General features: G+C 40.9%; 1 protein-coding gene across 2 annotated transcripts in view; it reads left to right on the forward strand.

Moving 5' to 3' along the window:
- Positions 1–20,967, forward strand: part of EPHB6 (EPH receptor B6) — a 78,581-nt gene that overhangs the window by 47,002 nt on the left and 10,612 nt on the right. The window contains exons 5-8 of one of the 2 annotated variants that reach the window (XM_014947546.1): positions 5,101–5,256; positions 7,621–7,959; positions 19,129–19,253; positions 20,355–20,517. In XM_014947546.1, coding sequence (XP_014803032.1) covers positions 5,101–5,256; positions 7,621–7,959; positions 19,129–19,253; positions 20,355–20,517 — 783 coding nt within the window. The remainder of the gene's footprint in view (positions 1–5,100; positions 5,257–7,620; positions 7,960–19,128; positions 19,254–20,354; positions 20,518–20,967) is intronic. The other variant, XM_014947547.1, reaches the window with a different exon arrangement.

Below are 20,967 nucleotides of genomic sequence, written 5' to 3' on the forward strand. Positions count from 1 at the left end.
AGGCACCTCTCACAGTCACTACAATCATTCCTTTAGTCACCTACATACTTAGAGAAGCCCTTCTTGCTTTTGACATCCCTTACCAGATGTGATTTCAGGTGGGCTTTGGCTTTCTTACCCATGTCTCTGCTTGCTTAAACAGTGCCTCTATGTATCTGCTAGGCTACCTGTCCCTGCTTTCACCTTCTGTGTCCTTCCTTTTGTAGTTTACATCTAGCTGGGAGCCCCATTGTGCAAAACTGCAGGCTTCCTGGCATTTTTTGCCTGAATTCCTGCTTGTTGGTATGGGCCGCTTTTGCACCTGGAGGAGGTAAGCCTTGCACACTGTCTAGCTTTTTTGGGGCCACTCTTCCCTCCAGGGCCTTATCCCACGGGACTCCTCCAAGCAGATGCCCAAAGGGGTTGAATCTGCTCTCCTGAACTCTACTGTTGTGAGCTTGACTTTTGCTCTGATCACTCCTCTCAGGATCTTAAACTCCACCATCTCATGGTCACAACAGCCAAGGCTGCCTTCAAGCTTCATGTCACCAAGGAGCCCTTCCTTCTTTGTGAGCATGAGGCCCAGGATCCCCTGGATCACAAAGTAGTGACTGTTGCTTTCCAGGAACTTCCTGGATTGCTTCTGCTCTGCTTTATTTCTCCTCCAGCAGATCTTGGGGTGTCTGAAGTCCCCCTTGAGGATCAGTGCCACAGAACTTGAGGCTACTTCCAGCTCTCAGCTCCATTTCGTTTTTCCCATGTGAGCATCTAAGTGCATCTGGGACAGCCTGGTGTAGCTAAGGCATCTACTCAGGGCTAGTAGATAGGAGGTAGGAACAGCAGAAGACCCATCACCTGCTGGAATGCCATCTGGATGACAGGGAGAATGGATACCAGTGGCCTCTCAACTGTATGGGCAACTGAATTGTTCCTTGGGTCTTTGCTTTTGAGTGAGCATTATTGCTCATTAGTTCCACTCTTTGTGTTGTCTGGGGATGGGATTCAGCTGCCTAGCAGGTGTATCTGCATGGAATATGGCCTGCATGTCATATGGCAGAGATGTTCTTGGTGTCCTGAGAGTGGCACTTGGCTGTGCTCTGCATAAGTGGGGATCACCAAGTACTTTTATATTAGTCTGCTGTCTTGATTTTTTTCTTACAGGGAGACTTCTTTTCTCCCTTCTCTCTGTGATGTGGTAATAGCATTTTTGGATTGGGTTTTTTGCATAGAAAACCATTTAACCATCATAGTCAGTGTTTTGGGGTTTTTTTTGTACTTGAGTAATCTTGTAAAAATTACATATCTTAATGGAGACTTTATCTTACTGTTTGTACCCCTCTTTTGTCTGTTTCTTTGGATCACTGAGGAGGAACATAAGAGCCAAAGTGACAGACATTCCACCTCTTCTCCCAAAAGGGAGGGAATATGAGTACAGAGACATATTACTGAAATTTGTTTGGTTGGTGAAACAGCTGCAGTGGAATTTTATTTGTGCATTTTACTCAGCTGTAGCAGAATGCTTATAAATGAGCCTATGTGACTGCTTCACACTATGCTTACGTTAAATATACGACAAGGGCATATTGGACCTGGAGACACTGGGAGGGGGAGATATGATTACATTGAATCTGCTGCTTTGCTCTCAACGGCAATTGTATCACAAAATCCCTTCAGAAATGGGCCAGGTTCCATGTTAATTGTGGTTAAGCTTTTGTTTGTTTGTTTGTTTGCTGCTTGTAATGCAAGTTTTTCTCAGAAGCCTTCACCCTCTGGTGGAAGCATTCTCCATATTTACACCTGGAATTTACTGTAAAGTCACCTCTTTTCAGGCTGTGTTACTCTTCAGCCTAAATAAACTGTTATTCATTCACTGTCTTTTACAGTTTGGGGTTTACAGTCAAGGCTCAATTCTGTCTCAAAAAGTAAGAGAGAGAATAGATAGCAAGAAACCGCCAGCATGAGAAGCATAGCACACCGGGCAGTGCGAGGGGAGACAGCAGTAACCTGCCTCTGCACATGGTGGAGGCATATAATGGCAAGAACGATGCATGGATGAAGAAATTAGATTTTTTGAGGCAACTGAGAAAGAATATCTGGAAGTATTTGATCTCTAGTATTTGTTATGAGTACCTTTTCCAAAGTATTGTCTCTATAGTATTTTACTATATCTGTGGTATGAGTAGGCGACACTGTTATCCATTAGAAGGCACCATGTCCCTATGCAATGGTTTGTATTCTTGCTGCGTTGGTTGGTTGGTTTTTATAAGCAGCTGTTGAATGCTTTTGGTCACTTGGAGCATTCATGAACTCTTGCACGGCCTTTTAAGCAATAAACTTACTCTGCCTTATATAAACTTTCTTTACTGAGGTTGTAGTGCCACTGGCATGTTCATTCCATTATGTAAAACCGACAACATTGCACTTCTGCTTAATACCTTGATCTAACCCATCACTGCAGACTTCACCCTTGCATCCCCAGACTCAGCAACAAATTGCTGGTAGACTTCAAAGCACCATGTAAAAAATAAATGTTTGTTTATTTTAAACACAACTGTGTTTATTTTAAAATAAATTTTATTTACTAAATACTAGACAAATTCTTCTTCTTCATTCACAACTTTGTCTAGCTTTCCGTATGATTTTCAATTGGGCTAGAGATTAATCTACCCAAATTCTTTTAACACTACCCTTGTAAGGTTAGTATGTTTTTGGACTGCAGGGGGAAAGTCTACATCCTGTGCAGATTTCCTTTGAGCATCAAATAGACTGCAGGTATTATCATTATCTGTTCTTTTTCACTAGTGTGACTAGCAACAAGGTCATTGTCCCTGACTTGATGTCAGGCTCCAGTGCTGAATGAAGAAAAAGAACCATTCTCCAGGGCATACTTTGACAAGTGGGAATGAATGTGCCGTTAATTCTAAACCCTGACAAAAGCTTGAGAAGGGGGCTGACACAAGAAAAAAGGGATGAAATAAAATGACTTGTAAGAAAATAAAGATGTTCACATTCAGTTCAGCGTTCTCAAATTTGAAATAAATAAAGGAAGATCCCTGCAAGTGGTAAATTTTGGATGAATGACTATACAGTGAGTTGGATGAGAACTTCCCATTCATAATTCTCGTAGTTTGAGTACAGGTGCATTTGCCAAGAAATGTGAAAATTATATTCTACATCTGTGGCTGTTAGCAGAGCTTTATACTGCATGAAAGAGATATCATTCATAAAGTGGACAAAATCTTACTTACTTTTTTTGACCACAGGAACATAGGGACAGATCTTTCCAGGTGAGAATAATTTTATTTTCTGCTGGATAAAAGCCTGAAGGCAAAGGCAGTTGCTCTTTTCTTACCATCACCCATCACATGCAAAATTGCAATCTCCTCTTCCCCCTTTCTTTCCATATGGCAATGTATCACACACTGAATGTTGTCATTTTCTGAGTGCTGGGAAGAATCAGTGTTCTCTTATCTAATAGCTATCAGTCAGAGTTATTGAAGTCCCTTTTATGGTCTGACCAGGATTTAACCACTCTTACCACAGTACATGTGGAGGTTACGCTGCAGCCAAGAAGGCCTCTGACAGAGAAGATGAAGTAATAAAACAGGCGTAAAGCTGATGGGACTTCCCAGATGTTATTTGCTGTTATTTCTTGACTGTGGCTGTAACCTTTTCAGCTTTGTTAAGGTTTGCATACCTGCAGTCCCACAGTATAAATCAAAAATTCTACAGTGGGCTTTGAAAACCCAAAAGAAAGGGAATTGGATGCATATGGAAAGAAGGTTAGATAAGCAACCTGCTCTATTTCTGAAGTTGTTTATTTGTTAAGAAAGATCCATTAGTGGCCATTCAGCATCCAGAAACATTTCCAACTAATTATTATTGGAGACGAAAGCCTGCAAGTCCAGTAAGTAATAATCAGATGGGCTAATTTTGCAGCTTCTGGTGTGGTGTTCCATTTTGGAGCATTCATTAGATACCCTAATTTAATCTTGACACCTGTATGCAGTATTCTTCTCTAACACTTTTTTTTTTTTTAATAATTTTTTGCTATCCACAATCCTTTGAAATGTTCTGCTTGTGGTAATCAGTAGGCCAGTTCTTCTCCTGAGTGTGTCCCTGATGTCTTTTGACGTCCAACGCTCATCTGGGGTCTATCTGAAAGTTTCCCATTCCCTGTAAATGCTCTTTATTTATTTTGAAGTTAGCTAACCAAATGTCAGTCCACAAATGAACTTCCACCTGAGCTTTTTAGTCCATCAAATTGAGCTGTATCTATTTATATAAAAAAATCAGCTTTAGAAAACATACATAAAAATTGTAAAAGCTTTATCCTAGCACTTCAGTGTGAGATCCAAGCACCTTCTGTTAGGTAATTCAGCATAGCATCTTTGCCAAAATAAGGATGTGCCATATTCCCATTTTGTTAATCAGGGTTTTGCTGGTTTGTTGTTTTTTGTTTGTTTTTTTTCATTTTCTTTTGCTGTAGGATGGATTTCCATCCTTGTTTCAGCTTTTTGCATAGGCATGTTCCTATGCATTTGCAGATTAAATTTGACTAAATTCAGAGGCTTTTATCCATTATTGGGAGATTTCCAGACCTACAGGAAAACAATAGGACTGCCAATCTGAGTGCCTGTTTCTGATTTTGATGCAAAATCAACCATGGTAGCTTATATTACTTTCAGCAATGAAACTGTTGAAGGCAGCATAAAAAATCAATTTTTGTGGCTGTGTTGGGTGGGGAGAAGGATGTGTGGATAATACCTGCAGCTGTTACAGCTATTTCCAGACAGATCACATGCCTATGCTCTTTGGCTTCTCCAACACCAAAGCTCTTTGAGCAAGTAATAAGAAGACAATTAGTTCAGATGGCCAAAGCTGTCTCTGGACTCATTCGCTTTCATCTGCCAGTATAAGTGTAGAATAAAATAAACTGTTTCAAAATTGCAACTTTAACAATACATGCTCCGTAAAGCAACAAAACCAGTAGTAGCTACTCTAAGTAGTAACTTCTCCCTAGAGCAGAAGCACGAGATAAATGTAAATAATACTGCATTGTTTCTGGAATCTGAATTAATGAGTTTTCTGCTTTTGCTTTTCTCACTTTCCTCCTCCTAGCCTGTCCCCTTGGTTTCTTTAAAGCATCTGTGGGAGATGAGCCCTGCCATCCATGCCCTGCCCACAGCCACGCTCCACTGCCAGGTTCCAGTGAATGTGTGTGTCAGAACCGCTACTATCGGTCTGCTTCCGACAACTCTGATGCTCCCTGCACTGGTAAGTATTTGGATGGAGAGTTTGAAAACAAGAAGGGCAGTTAATGAGAGAGAATATGCCCAAATGATTCAGGGGAGTTGTGAGTCACCTCTCCTCTGGATGTCTGAAATAACCCAAAACTTCCATTTGCCCCTCCAGTTGACTACAGGGTATATCCACTCCCTGAATGTAGATGAGAACGCAGAAGTGTTTCCACATGCTTTTTACAGTCTTGATATGATGGTGAATCTGTGTTTTTAGAATACTGGGGTGTTGCAATACTAGATGCTCAGAAACAAAAAAATGCCAAATTTTAGATTACTCATGCAGCCTTAAATAAGTCCTTAAATAAGTAAATAAGAATTCTAATGGGAGAATAATATACTAATTTCTCATTAAATGCTAAAGTAATTTCATACGTGGGGTAGATATTGTTCATTGAAGGAGTTAACCAATATTTTCTTCCCTTTATCATTGAAAGTGTGAAGACCGTATTTACTGCACAGAATTCAAATTCTGCAGATTTTATTTATGGGAAAATAATTTTTTCATTGGCTTCTCTGTGGTTTTCATCATTTCTTCTAATGGGAGAATAATATAATTTCTCATGAAATGCTAAAGTAATTTCATACATGGGGTAGATATTGTTCATTGACGTAGTTAACAAATATTTTCTGCCCTTTATCATTGAAAGTGTGAAGACTGTATTTACTGCACAGCATTCAAATTCTGCAGATTTTATTTATGGGAAAATAATTTTTTCATTGGCTTCTCTGTGGTTTTCATCATTTTGGACTTTTCATAGTCATTGATTACGAATATCAATAACTCAAGAAAGAATAATTAGGTGCAGAAAATGAAATAAGGTTAGTGATTAGCAATCAAAAATATAGTTTAAATAATACCCTTAAACTTTGTGGAAGCTACAGGGGAAAAAAATTAACTTTCTAAAGCATCTTGCAAACACTTTATGGCTCTGAAGTTAAACACTCAGAAATTAGGAAATGTGATTGTGGGCTTTTTCTGTAATCCTTTTTTTTCCTATACTGCACAGAATCCATCTTCAGCAGCATCAAGCAATCTTTACTTCACAGTGATTATTTTTCCTGAGCAGTTCTCTATCCTTTACATTGACTATTAAGAATCCGCAGGGAAAACTAGTACGTGATCATGTGGTTAAATGCTATATACCACAATGCAAAAGCTCAGTGGCCCAGTTAAGATCACAAGAGAAAATTTAATTCTGACATTTCCTGATGTACAAATGCTTCATCTTGTCAGTAATACATTTTTTAAACAGTCTTCTGTGTGCAATTTTCCAGCATAATTTATTTTTTTTAACAACACTCGAAATGTGAGTCCGCAGGGAAATACAACTATTGGAAATATTCAAATGCTCCAGCAATGAGCTGGATTGTAGGGGGAGAGATCCCCTGCAAAAGCCTCATCCACCTGTGCTAACAGAGGGTGTCATCCTTTATATTGATCAGCATTAGCCAGAGAAATATTTCATCAATATTTCTTGACTATATATTAATGGTGAGAATGAGGATTATTGGATTTCATTTCAGCCTTCGGAAGGGAATGTTCTGTAAATCACTTTTCCCTTGTCCCTCCCTGTTACTGAGCTCAGCCTCTCTGTCCCTACCCTTCCAGTCCTGCTTGATGTCTGTGCCCAGGCTTAGCAAAGCAACACTGCTGCTTATTTTCACCTCTCTGAGCTTTTAACTTTCTAGCTCCAATGTCTTGTCCCATTCCCATCCCCATGCCATCTTCCTAACCCTCTGCATTTTCTTCCTTCTCTTCCCTTTCTCTGTGGCAGCAGGGGAAGTGTTGGGTGCACAGAATTGACAGTTTTTCAGCTGTCAGAGTTTACTCCTGATGCCATTCAGGAATCTGGCTGACAGCAGGAATAATCATAGAGAAACTGGTATTCAGTTCGTGCAATAGATGGAACACACTAACTGAAGTTTGAGAGAGTTCAAAGATACTTGGTGCCAAAGGAGAGAATTAGAGGTCTCAGCAGAGAGGTATCTTTGCTAAACTTGTGCAACATTTAAAATTTCAAAGGCTTGGAATTTCCCTAAAAGTTGGCTGTTCTTTTGGGGAAAAATGAAAGTCGCAGCCTTGAAACAAAATCCCTTGTTGTTAATTTTGTTTCTTTAAAATGTCATGGTACAGTTGTTCCTTCATGTATGTAAGTGTATGTTTGATGTAGCAAAGAATGTTTTTCTTAGCCTTATTCAGATTAACAACTAGAGAAAAGTAAGAAAGAGAAGAAAAAGCAACTTGTTGTCCTGTTCTTTCCCCCTGCTTTGTCTTGTCCCCTCCCCAACCTCTCTCCTGTTCTTTTATGGGATTTTGATCTTTCATTGTGTCTTCTAGGCATCCCTTCTGCTCCCCGTGACCTTAGCTATGAAATTGTTGGCTCCAACGTGCTCCTGACCTGGCGACTCCCCAAGGACCTGGGTGGCCGCAAGGATGTTTTCTTCAATGTCATCTGCAAAGTGTGCCCAGCAGGGTCCTCAGGGCCGTGTGTGCGTTGTGGGGACAGCATACAATTTGAACCACGCCAAGTGGGCCTGACAGAAAGTCGCGTGCAAGTCTCCAACCTCTTGGCCCGTGTGCAGTACACCTTTGAGATCCAGGCTGTCAACTTGGTGACTGAATTGAGTTCAGAAGCACCCCACTACGCCGCCATCAATGTTAGCACCAGCCAGTCAGGTGAGGAGATCCCTGCATCTGAGTCTGCAAAATTTTCACTTCTATCTCTCATTTGGTTTGCTTTTATCTTTTGAATCCTGGAGCTTTGTCTTCTTAGTCGTGCGTTGTGCATTTTATATCTTGCCCTGCTAGTTCCATGATTTCACTTCTGCCAGAAAAGTTGTAGGGGCAGAAGCTGCCCTGGAGAACATAGCAATGGGAGATGGAATTCTGTGGGTCAGACAAGGCATGTTGCTTCATTGTGCAAGACAGGAGACAAGATCAGGGGTTGATGGGGATTTTGTGAGCATCAGCCTGCCACAGCAGCGCTTGGAGAGGATTTCTTCGTTTTCTCTTCAGCTTCTCTACATCCTACTCTTCTCCATTTAATCTTCTTATACTGTCTTATATTGTCTTTCCATATTTTGAGATACTCTGGTTTTCCATCCTTCCTTGTTCCTATACACCACCCTCCATTCTCCTCATTTCAGTTCATATTCTACTGCACTTTAACAAGTGGTATTGAGTGTTTCAGCAAATCTGTCCACCTTTGCCTTGCTGCATATCAAGGTGAGGAAGTGGGACATGGAGAGACAGATAGGCACTGTCTAAAGATGACGATACAGTTAAAGATACAGATACTCATCACCTAAATATACATTACCTTGGGATGGGGTGTGTTAATACTATGCGGTCCTGTGGTTCTAAAAGGATATGAAAACTACACATTTTTACAGTTCTTTGACAAAGGATCCAGAAGCAGAATCACCATTCCTATTTCACTGAAAATGCTCTGGGGTCTTCCGCATGCCATGTATTTTCTTCTACCTTGTCCTTGCCTTTTCAACCTTGATGTTCTGATAAGTGGTCTTGGAATATTAATCTCCTGTCAATAGGAAACAAAGTGGGCTTTTTGTTTTTGCTTTTTACATGGTAGAAATATTAAAATGTGTTGTATGGTTGTGTCAAAGGTATTGTGATCCTTGTAACTAGGAATTAAACTGCAGAAATGAGTAAACTAAAATACCAGTGGCTTGTGTGGGCAGTCAAAGGAAGGGAAGAGATAGCATACAGAAGGCTTAAATGCAGAGGGAAATGGAGAACAGCATCAAGCAAATTCTGATTTTCTGTAAATATCATGTTCAAAGCCTGGAGCTGGAGAGAGTCGCATGCATACAGGCATACAGTTCTGCTAAATGTCAACAATAAGAGACTGGGCATATGTTGTTCTTTACGAGCATGTATAAGCTGATACAGAGAGGAATTGTACACAGCTTGTTTAAGAGGATATAATGAGGAGTAAAGTAATGAGGAGGAGAAAGAAGGGGGAACAATTTGAACTGAGTGACAGAAAATATCTGTAAACATTTAGAGATGTGTAAATGTTAAACTCAGACAAATTCCCAATGAGATTCCACAGTGCAGTTGTGGAAACCCTTGCAAAAGGAGGCTTCGATAAAGCTCAAGAGAAATGCTGTGAAACCAGATGTGACATCATGATCTAGATTAAATCACATCTTTTAATTTCTGCCTCTATGCTATGGAAAGGAAGGGAATATATATATATACACGCCAAGTAATTTTCTACTGTTAGCAGGTGCCAGGGGTTCAACAAAGTCTGTTTCTTCCCTTTGAATCTTTACCTGACAGGCAATGAGTAGGAGAGCTTGTATAGGATACACAGTCCCCTTCAGAGGCTGATTGCAAGTGGGTGATCAGTTTTTGTTTACAGTAGAAGATATGGCTGGGTAATTTGTATGGTAATTCCAGGCAGTTCCTTTGACTTCTGCTGGAGACAGGTGGGTGTTCTGTTAACATCCTAAAGAACTCTCTTTCTTCGTGCTTCTCATCTCACCCTTCCTCACCGCTATCTGAAGTAATTTAATTGAGTATCTGCTGCTTCTCCTACCTGGAATCAACAAATCTACCCTCTTCTTTTGCTTCTGTTTGACTTTTCTCACCACTCCTATTCCTCCAGGTGTCTGTTGGTGTCTCTGGGTGTGTTGGGTGTCTCTCTTTAAGGTGCCTCTCTTGTGCACTGAGGGAGTTTCAGGGGAGGCCAACTTTCTTAAACAGCAGTGTGTACTGAATGGCTTCTTTTTGTGTTTCGCTTTTATTTTCCTTGCTCTTTCTCAAGATCGTTAGGAATGAGCTTGAGATGAGCTGCCCTCGATTCATAGTGACAGCTCATACTAACAAGGCCCTGCTTCCTCCATCACGTGGCCTGTCTTATCTGTACCCCCTCCCTTCCATCCCTTCAGCAGCTTTTCACTCTAGCGTGGCTTCTTGTTGTTGTTGTTACTGTGCTATTATAACAATTATTATTATTACTAGTGCTATTATTCTAGCAGAATAGACATTTCAGGATCTTACGTTCCGAAAGAGACAAGAGGGGCAGGAAGGCATGAAGAGTGTGAAAAAAGCAAACTGGAGAAAGACAAGCTTTCAGAATAAATGGCTGTAGCAAAAAAAAAAAAAAATTCTCCATTGAATTAAAGATAACCAAGGAAAGACCCTCCAGCCCTGGCAGTTTCTCAATATTCTGCTTACTCATGCATCTCAATTCTTCCAGTTGCTGATCAAAAAAGTCCTCCTTCCCACCCTCTACCCCTTTGTTAGAGGTATCTTAAACAATATTATGTGCTGGAACAATTCTGCTTTGCTTTTTCCCCTGGTAACTATATTTTCTCTTTATCTCCAAAACACTGTTCATCTAAGAGTTTGTTTACCCCGAACAATCTGCTAGCCCTGCTTCTAAGTATGATAGGATCCTTTGGTTACACAATCACATTTTTCTGTGGTAGCCTAATTATGATGTTTCTACTCTTCAGTGACTATGTGTGTGTTTGAAGATAGAATAAGAAGGGGTAGCACTGAAAATCTTCATTTAATATAGTAATACCTAACCTTCCATAACAAAAAACATCTGAAACGTTTTTGGATAATAATAAAACCTGTTTGGATAGTAATAGTGTGACATGCAAATATTATATGCAAATTACCGGAAGGAAAAAAAACTGTCCAGAGATGAGAAAAGAGAGAAGGGAAGTGCTCTCAGCTCAGCTTTGAATTACTGAGGGAGAATACCTGAAGTGGTGTCAGGATATATAGAAAGATGTTGGGAGGCTGTTCCAGATAGCGCGGACTGCACGAAGAAAGGCTATTACTTAATTGTAGTGGAGTTATGCTGCTTCACAGAGGGGAACCTGACACAAAGAAAGCAAAGAACTTAAAATCCAATCACACTGTTAAAAAAAAAAAATCTGACTAAGATTGTAATGATTATTTGAATATCTTCAAGTGTACTTATCGGGGTAAGCAAATAATCTCTTCCCATGTTTTAGGACAGGAGTTAGATTTTCATTTAAAGGATTGTGGAAAAACTTTCTCTGTCAATGGCTGTAAATATCTATCCATTTTTTTTTCTTACACCTTCCACTGAAGCGTGTAATAATATCTGTTGCCAGAGAAACACTACTGAATTTATTCATTCAGGCAGTTGTTACATTCCTCGAAAGAAATGGAAGAGATAAAGACAGCAAAGACTCAAATGCTGGAGAAAATCTATTCAGACTTTTAAAAACAAATAGAATTTTCCCAACTGCATCCAAACATTGTGAGAGCAATAGAGATATGCGAGGATAAAAGTTATGTGACCAGGTTGCTTTATACCTGTGGAAAGATATGTAGCAGCTTTCTACATGAGTTGGATACAGAGCAGTAGGATCTGACAATACCAAAAGACCTGTAGAACTGTAGAAATTAAAGCCAGACAGTCTGAAGGCTTGTGTAAGAGGCTGAATGGGGACAAGGACAGCTATGGGTAGTGCCAGGAAATTTAAGAGGACCTGACAGAAGATTTTCAGGTGAAATGGTGTGAGAAGAGGAAAAGAATTAAATGCCAAGTATGATTAGGACATTATGATGGGAAACGGATGAGTTGCTTGAAGATGTTTGCTTTTCCAAAGAGAGACAAAAGGGTCCAGTAGACTTAACTGGCAAAAGCAGGGACACAGGCAAAGCATTTTCTTGACCAAAACAGGAAAGGAATAAAAAGAGAGCCGTCAAAAGCTACATACTGTGGTGTTTTGCCAGGCTAAAACCAGCAGGTAAAGCAAGTTGAAGTGAGACCTCTGTGTTCATTGTCTGCTGAATGAACTGCATTAATTTTCAAAGTAACAAGCTGTTTGTTTATTTATGATCTAATTGCCAACCCTGACCACTTGGCAATGATCCCTAAGAATTTAACTGTTTTGTATTATTCTTAGATAGAATCAACAAAAGTACTCTTAAGGTTTAATTTTTCCTTCAGTGATATTTGTCAACTTTGCCCTTTTCCGCGGATTTGCCTAGTTATGACTGAGAATAAAAATTTCTGTGGTCACACCACAAAAAGAAACTATTCCAGTTTCTCTTTTTACAATGCCCTATCTCTGCAGCATGAGCAGAGAATGAATGTGTTTGTTTTCACTTTTCCGGTTTCAGCAACTGCTTAAATGAAGACGGAAACTTTATGAGCAGGTAGAAATAGGAGGTGCATAGTAGAACACAGCACCTTGTGTCATAAAGTACTTTTTTCTTGGTTATTAGGCATGAGTGGAACCCATACACAAAAAGTAGTAATAATAGTGGTAAGGGAAGTGAAAATAACTAATTTACCTTTTTAAAGTACTCTTCATCCACAGGAAGTAAAGTGCAAGGTTATTACAGAAGACAACCCAAGATATTTTTAAAGTATTTAGAGAAAGGGTTAGAACTAAACTCAAGTTTGTGGAAAAGGCATAGGACATTATAAAAATAAAGTTCAGATATTAAACACATGAAGAAGGAAATTTCCATGCTGTATTCAGACCAGTCTTTCTTGAAGATGATACGTGGGACAATGAGTGGAACAAAGCTTGGGTCTTCATGCCATTTGCTTAGAATATGAGGATACCTGAACAGGTAAGAAGGAGAAGCAAGAATGTGAGAGTGGTAGATTTGGGGCTAGTATTAGAGGAGATAGAGGCATATAAGGGAACATTAGAGGCATAGCTGAGATTGATGGCAACACAACCCACTGGTGTTTCAGCCACTCGTCCCAGTTCTGTATTGTTATCAAACTTGCTGAGGGTGCAATCTGCCCCATCATTGGCGTCATTAGTGAAGGTAAAGAACCGTATCGGTCTGGATATTGACCCCTGGGGTACACTGCTAGGTGCTGGCCACCACCTAGACTTGATTTCACTGGTCACCACCCTTTGGTCTCAGTTGCTTTCAATTAACCTCCCCGTCTGCTCATCCAGCCCATACTTCATCAGGATGCCTATGAGGGTATTATGGGAGACAGTGCTTAATGGCCATACTGGCTTCTCCATGTGGATATTCTTGTTACTGCCAGGCTACCTGTCCTTGCTTTCACCTTCTGTGTCCTTCCTTTTGTAGTTTACATCTAGCTGGGAGCCCCATTGTGCAAAACTGCAGGCTTCCTGGCATTTTTTGCCTGAATTCCTGCTTGTTGGTATGGGCCGCTTTTGCACCTGGAGGAGGTAAGCCTTGCACACTGTCTAGCTTTTTTGGGGCCACTCTTCCCTCCAGGGCCTTATCCCACAGGATTCCTCCAAGCAGATCAAAGGGGTTGAATCTGCTCTCCTGAACTCTACTGTTGTGAGCTTGACTTTTGCTCTGATCACTCCTCTCAGGATCTTAAACTCCACCATCTCATGGTCACAACAGCCAAGGCTGCCTTCAAGCTTCATGTCACCAAGGAGCCCTTCCTTGTTTATGAGCATGAGGCACCTCCCCTCATTGTCCCCTGTATTGTTTGGATCATGAAGTAGTGACTGTTGCTTTCCAGGAGCTTCCTGGATTGCTTCTGCCCTGCTGTATTGCTCCTCCAGCAGATCTTAGGGTGTCTGAAGTCCCCCTTGAGGATCAGTGCCACAGAACTTGAGGCTACTTCCAGCTCTCGGCTCCATCCCATTTTTCCCATGTGAGCGTCTAAGTGCATCTGGGACAGCCTGGTGTAGCCAAGGCATCTACTCAGGGCTAGTAGATAGGAGGTAGGAACAGCAGAAGACCCATCACCTGCTGGAATGCCATCTGGATGACAGGGAGAATGGATACCAGTGGCCTCTCAACTGTATGGGCAACTGAATTGTTCCTTGGGTCTTTGCTTTCGAGTGAGCCTTATTGCTCATTAGTTCCACTCTTTGTGTTGTCTGGAGATGGGATTCAGCTGCCTAGCAAGTGTATCTGCATGGAATATGGCCTGCATGTCATATGGCAGAGATGTTCTTGGTGTCCTGAGAGTGGCACTTGGCTGTGCTCTGCATAAGTGGGGATCACCATGTAATTTTATACTCGCCTGAGCTTCCTTCACATTTCTTCCTTACCTAGTCTGTTGATTTAGATGGATTTTTTGGCTTGCAGCACGTGTTGCTGGCCTGAGAAGATACTACAGTGAAAGATATTATCTTTATTAGAACGCAGCAGAAACTGTTATGTTAGTAACTCTGAGATTGTAGCATTTTCAATGTACTCAAAATATTTTAAATCCACCCCTGTGTGCTACCAGGAAAAAATTTGTCCTGCCGCGTATAAGAGTTGTAACTGACAGCCCACAAAAAAATAGAGTCTGGGAGCTGTATTTAAGTGGTGTTTGGACTACTTTACAGCTTTAATTAGGTTTTGTATGTGCATGAATTTTCCATACATATGCTATTTTATAAATAGTATACAAAACAGTCCTTTTTCAGTCTTCCCTAGCAGTTTGATCTCAAAACATGTTGTTTGTACTCAGTGAATTATTAGAGTAGAATAGAATAGAATAGAATAGAACTGAACTGAACTGAACAGAATAGTTCAGTTGATAAGGACCTACGACGACCGTCTAGTCCAACTGCCCCAACTGGATTGAATCAGGCCCTGTGATTTCAGCTGTCATTAGAGACAGACCTAGCATATCTCCATTTATAAAGCCCATGTGAAAGGAGTGAATAAAATTGACAAATGAACATGGAACTGGACACTTGTATATACGAAACAAGCTCTGAAAGCAGTGTTTTGTCATAAACATTTTTAATAGTTGGCATGCATATGAAGGAAAATACTCATCCAGCACTTCTGTGGCAGCAGAGGTAGGTTAGTTTGGATGTTTTCTTAAGAGATAAAATCTTGAACTTCGTATTTCCTAATTTATTAACATTGGGAGAGTAACTTTATCACACAGTTCTGACAGAAATAGGTACTTATTCCACCCACAAATAGGTTCACATTTCACATCACCATAGTATTAGTATTCACATCACCTTAGTACGAACTTTAATTTTTTCAGAAATATAGATACCTCTTTTACTTGAAGTGGTGGTAGAGCTTTCTGGCCAGTGTTTCATAAGTTTTGTCCTTAAAAGAGAGGTGAACACATGTATCAAAATCTGAACTCTTTCTCAGAGGGGCAGATTAACTGTCTTACATTGATTCATAGAAATTTTTATTACTGAGCATTTTTACTTGTTTAGGCTTTTGCCTTAAGTAGTATCTGCTTATTAGGTACATATCACTGAAATAACTATTTTTAATACAGCAGACTGCATTATCCTGGGCATCCCCACCACCACCATCTGATTACCCTGAGTGATGGACATACCTGGGTAATAGGGACATTCTAGAATGCTGCAGCGCATGGTCGAGAGATACACACAGTGTAACTCTGGGTAAAACCACTCCAGTGATTCTTTTCTTATGTTTCCAGTATTTCTAATTCCACTAGTTGTACCCTGCTTCTGCATACTGCCCATCTGAGCAGAGTACCATTTATCATCATTGCTCTTGTGCAGATTTTGCTGTGCCTAAATATACTATGCACAGTGCCAGCTCAGGTCTTTGTACCATTGGCAAAAGATAACCTGTTGATGGGCAGCTGAAAATTTGACAGTACACATTAAAATCAGAATTGATATGTTTTAACTAAAATACAGGTCAGATGTTGCTAGTTGACCTTCAGTATTTCTTCCAGGTATGGGAAAAATTGTGGATTGGGAAGAAATGAGAAGGGTGGGAATCACGGAATTGTCAGAGTTGGAAGGGACCTCTAGAGATCATCTGGTCCAACTCCCCTGCTAAGCAGGGTTGCCCAGAGCACATCACTCAGGACTGCATCAAGGCGGGTCCTGAAAATCTCCAGAGAAGGGGACTCAACGACCTCCCTGGGCAGCCTGTTCCAGGGCTCTGTCACCCGCACCTTAAAGAAGTTTTCCCTCGTATTTGAATGGAACGTCCCATCTTCCAGCTTGTGCCCATTGCCCCTCATCCTGTCACTGGGAACCACTGAGAAGAGTCTGGCTCTATCCTCCTTCAACCCACACTTTAGATACTTGTAAACGTACATAAGGTCTCCCCTCAGCCTTCTCTTCTCCAGGCTAAAAAGCCCCAGCTCGTTGAGCCTTTCCTCGTAAGGGAGATGCTCCAATCCCTCTAATCATCTTAGTTGCCCTACATTGGACTCTCTCCAGTAGTTCCCTGTCTCTCTTGAACTGGGGAGCCCAGAACTGGATGCAATATCGCAGTTGTGGCCTCAGCAGTGCAGAGTAGAGGGGAAGAATGACCTCTCTCGACCTACTGGCCACACTCTTCCCTATGCAGGGAAGAATAACTAACTGCTGGATATGGGAAGGAGAGGAATGAAAAGAGGTGGGTGGGGAGAAATAGAAGGGAGATTGAATGTAAATCATTTTGCAAAATCTTCATTCGAAACGAGAAGGAAGTGGGCTCTTCTCTGACAGTGTAGCTGTGTCTTTAGGTTTGCACCTCTCCCTCTGTGTGCTTTATGTCTCATCAGAAGGAAGTTAAACTTTGCACGTTAAAATGCAGTGAAATCTGTCTGGATCAAATGTTGACTGACCAGTTATAGCATCCTCCTCACATTAGCATTTGAATATAGTTTTCTTGATTTTTGTCTTAAATGCTACATACGGTCTTAATTAATTGCTGCTGTCTTCCATCCTTGTCGCAACATTGTCATCAGTAGGTGAAGTAGTTGTGCAATCTTGTTTGAAAGACAAGTAATTGTAAAAAATAAAAGGAGTAAGGATGAAAGCATTTTATTGTTTATACTCTTACATTATTGTTTCATTTACATTTTTAACTGGTTTCCACTTGCCTAAGCTGTTTGGAGCCCATTTGAATTGTGTTTTTCAGAATAATTGTATCTTGTTATTAAAAACATTCCTTTTATCCTTTTCATGATAATGAGGGAAGAAAATGCTATTCAGCAAGTTTTGATCATTTACTAAATGTCTCTGCTTCATTCCTCACATCAAGGAAGTTTGTGCCCATTGTGTAAAACCAGTGAATTTAGGTGTCAGGTTTTCATTGGCATGCTTTTTCTGGAAAATGTAAATGTTGCTGAAAATGTTACTTCCATTAGGAAAATGAGGGTTCCCTAGCTGCCTACGTTGAGGCTTCTTGGCAACATGACATTCTGCTTGCAGAGAAAAAGCAAAACTTGAGGAGAGGTTTGTGGACAGGCAGCTGGCAAGGTGAAAGATCCTCTTCCAATTATCCTGGAATTTCTGCTTGGAAATGCCTTCCTAAGAAGGAACTCATATTCTTTTAGCTTTCACACAGACCTGGAGAGTGTGTGTGTACATGTAAATTCATGGATGTTTTTTACAGAAGTGGATTTTCATTCTCGAAGAAGCTTCACATACAAGTTCCTTTAACAACCATTTATCTCCCTTCCTCATCTGAGGACATTTTTTAAAGAAGAGCCTGTTTTTAAGTAGGTGTTCTGTACTTCTGTTATCTTCAGAATATGTGAATGGTGCCTCTACAAGAACAGGGAATAGAAAGGAAAACTACCCCAAATAGTAGCTTGGATTGTTGCTCATTGTAATCTAATTTTAGTTCAGTGAACGGTGTTTGAAATCATTAATGGTATTATCTTCAAGCTAATATTTTGTTTCCTTCCTGCTGATTTAATGAATTTCAGGTTAGTGACAAGTAATGGCAATTACACAAGTCTTGATCTGAACTTCAGACTTTTAGAATAGCCAATCAAAAGATTTCTCAAATTGGTAGACACAAGCTGTTGCTTGCTTTCTGGTTTAGATTCATGCTTCCAAAGCTCTCTTTTACTTTTGATGTCCAGATTCTTGCTTTGTACATAAAGGGAAGTTGACATTTTCCCACAGTAATTAATATTTGACACAGACTATAAGCACTTAATATCATAATGGAATCAAGAGAGCTAACAGCTCCATCTGGGTAGTACACCAGGCTGGCCTGTTCACCAGAAGGCAAAAACCTAGCAAGCTATTTAAGAACAGGCAAAAAAACTGTATGTGAAGCTTCCACACTTCCACACTTAGCAATGACCTTTAGGTGATCGTTCTGGGCCATAGTGTTAGTTAGAAGCCCATTCCGACTGGACTTCTGGGGTTCAATGGCCTGCAGTGGGACTGAGTCTCAAATACAGTGGCAGTTTTGACATCTGGCAACAGTCCTGACAGGGATTAGCCTGAGGTCCAGGAGCTAGTCTGAACACAAGGCTGCATATCAGGCTGTGAAAATGAGATGCTTTCATTCCCTGTAGTCTGCAACTGAACCAGGACCACTGAACTGAGGAATTCTTCAAACGCTGTTCCTTAACGCATCAGTGTTCTCGTCTGCCTCCATCTTCTGGTTTGCAGCCATCATCTGGTAGCGAAAGGCCTCCATTACTCAAGCCCATACTTGATTTTTTTCCCCGGGCAAAGAATTATAATCTGGGGGAGAAGCAGAAGAAAGGTAGCGTGCTCTGCTTTTTCTCTGACCACTGTCACATTGTTTCTCCAAGCGTGACACTAGAACAAGGCAGTGGTACTGAACACCTTGTCATCTTGCTTTTAAAAATTGCAAATTTGAAGACCATGATAATGTTCCAGTTACAATATAGATAATTTCATAATTCTTGTGCATGATCAGTTGGATATGAATTCCTTTATTTTCTCATTTTCTTTCTATCCAAGTTGTCAGTGCCTGTACCTCCCAGTAGAGTAGAATTGCACCTGGATTTCTTCTAATCCTTTTATAAATTACTTCATAATGCAAATTAAGGGAATTTAAAGGAAGAGCTGACCTCACTTGTTAACTCATCATAATGAATATTCGACTATAGGTCATTGTTAAGATCATCCCTTTCCAATCTCCCCTTCCTCTCTTTTATTCCAGTCCCTTCTGCTGTCCCTATGATGCATCAGGTGAGTCGTACTACCAGTAGCATCACACTGTCATGGCCTCAGCCAGACCAGCCCAATGGGATCATCCTGGATTACCAGCTCCGCTACTTTGACAAGGTGAGCAGAAAGTGTTGCAGTGCTGATTGTTCTGTAGCTGTTATTGCAGAAGAAAACAGGGAGATCTGCCTGTGAGGTGCACCCCTGGATCGGGATGGGTAAGGTGGAGAAAAATGCTTCAATTATGAGGGAAGAACAAGCTGTAGCAAAACCAGAATTTTATAATATACACTTCATCTAACATCAGTCCATCTGCGTTTCCCAACTTGGAACCACCTAGGGACAATGCAAATAAAAAAAGAGAAGACACTTGTACCCCAGCTAAAAAGCTGTGGCTAACTGTTATAAGTTTAGCCCAGCTGGCACAGGTGACAGTGGAAGGAGCTGAAGTTTCCAAATGTATATATTGTAACTGGACTCACTGCAACATTTTGTCATGTGTTTGTGGTGGGAAGTCCAGTGTCTCCAAGAAATTTCTGGGAGGAGGAATGCACTCTTTCATTCACTAAGTGGTGGATATCAGTTACCTGTTTATGTGCTGGAATTACAGGGTGGCAAATATAAAGTTGTTCTCCATTCGCATCTTTCATGACTCCTTATGCAACTGATATGAGGGGAAGAGGTATGTAGAGCTGTTCAGACAAGCTCCCATTCCATATTGTTGATCTTTCACATAAATATTTCTGCAGGATTGTGCAGGGATACTGTTTTTCTAGCAATACAGGACCTGCTATTTGTAATGACATGTTTAGCAGCTTCCTGGATACAGCAATATAAGTCTTTTTGCTCTGGATTCTCCTAGGAGAATACATGGATTTGGAGCTTGTAGAAAGCAAAATTTCAGGACAGGCTAGGGATTTTTTTATGGATATGCTTAGTAAGAAACCATAGGACAAGGCAGCTTTGTCTCCCTTTTGTTTAGGTCAGGACTGAGGGTCTTTGGCAGAGTTTTGTGGAAGCCCAGGCCTAAGGGAGTGAAAAACAATAGTGAGGAATGAATAGTGTGCTATGAAGTCAGGTCTGGAATAGCAGTTGTGGTTGCAAGGCTCTGTAACAGATTGAAAGAATATTGGGCAACATGGAAACTAGCATTCCTTGATGAGGAGAGCCGGCGGTGTGCGTGGAAGTCTCACATTCCTTTTTGGTCACTGACATTCACAGGCAGAAGATGAGGATAATTCATTCACCTTGACCAGCGAAACCAACATGGCAACCATATCAAATCTCAGCCCAGGCAAGATCTATGCCTTCCAAGTACGAGCTAGGACGGCAGTGGGCTATGGCCCATACAGTGGAAAGATGTATTTCCAGACTTTAACGGGAGGTAAGTGCTACCATTTTGTACTCGGATCTGCACATGACCATCTTTCACTCGTGTGTGTCCCTGAGTGTATTAGCTTATCATCTGGAGGACTGCTACCAGACACTCCTACTCAACTGGCATTTCTGTATATCATAGTTTGCATATGCAGAGCTGTTCAGTCAAAGAAGCTTCATGCTGTCAGAGCATATTGTTTATGCTAATGCCATATTCTCCGGTCCTAGTCCTTGTTGCCTCTGCACCTCTGACCAGCCAGAGCAGAGTGTGCTGTTAGAACCCTCTTTAAGAGGGTGTTACAACTATATGCTGATGCAGTTTGGTCCCCAGCTGTCACAAGACATCTGACAGCTCTGTGAAACTCTTAAAAGACGGGTGATACACAGGACATACGGCCAGAAGCTTGCCTTCCAGCAGTATCACCATCCATTCACACAGAGGGCAACATAGTACCTT

The sequence above is a fragment of the Calidris pugnax genome, unplaced genomic scaffold (assembly GCF_001431845.1).
Source record: "Calidris pugnax isolate Ruff unplaced genomic scaffold, ASM143184v1 scaffold175, whole genome shotgun sequence".
In the NCBI taxonomy this organism is placed as follows: Eukaryota; Metazoa; Chordata; class Aves; order Charadriiformes; family Scolopacidae; genus Calidris; species Calidris pugnax.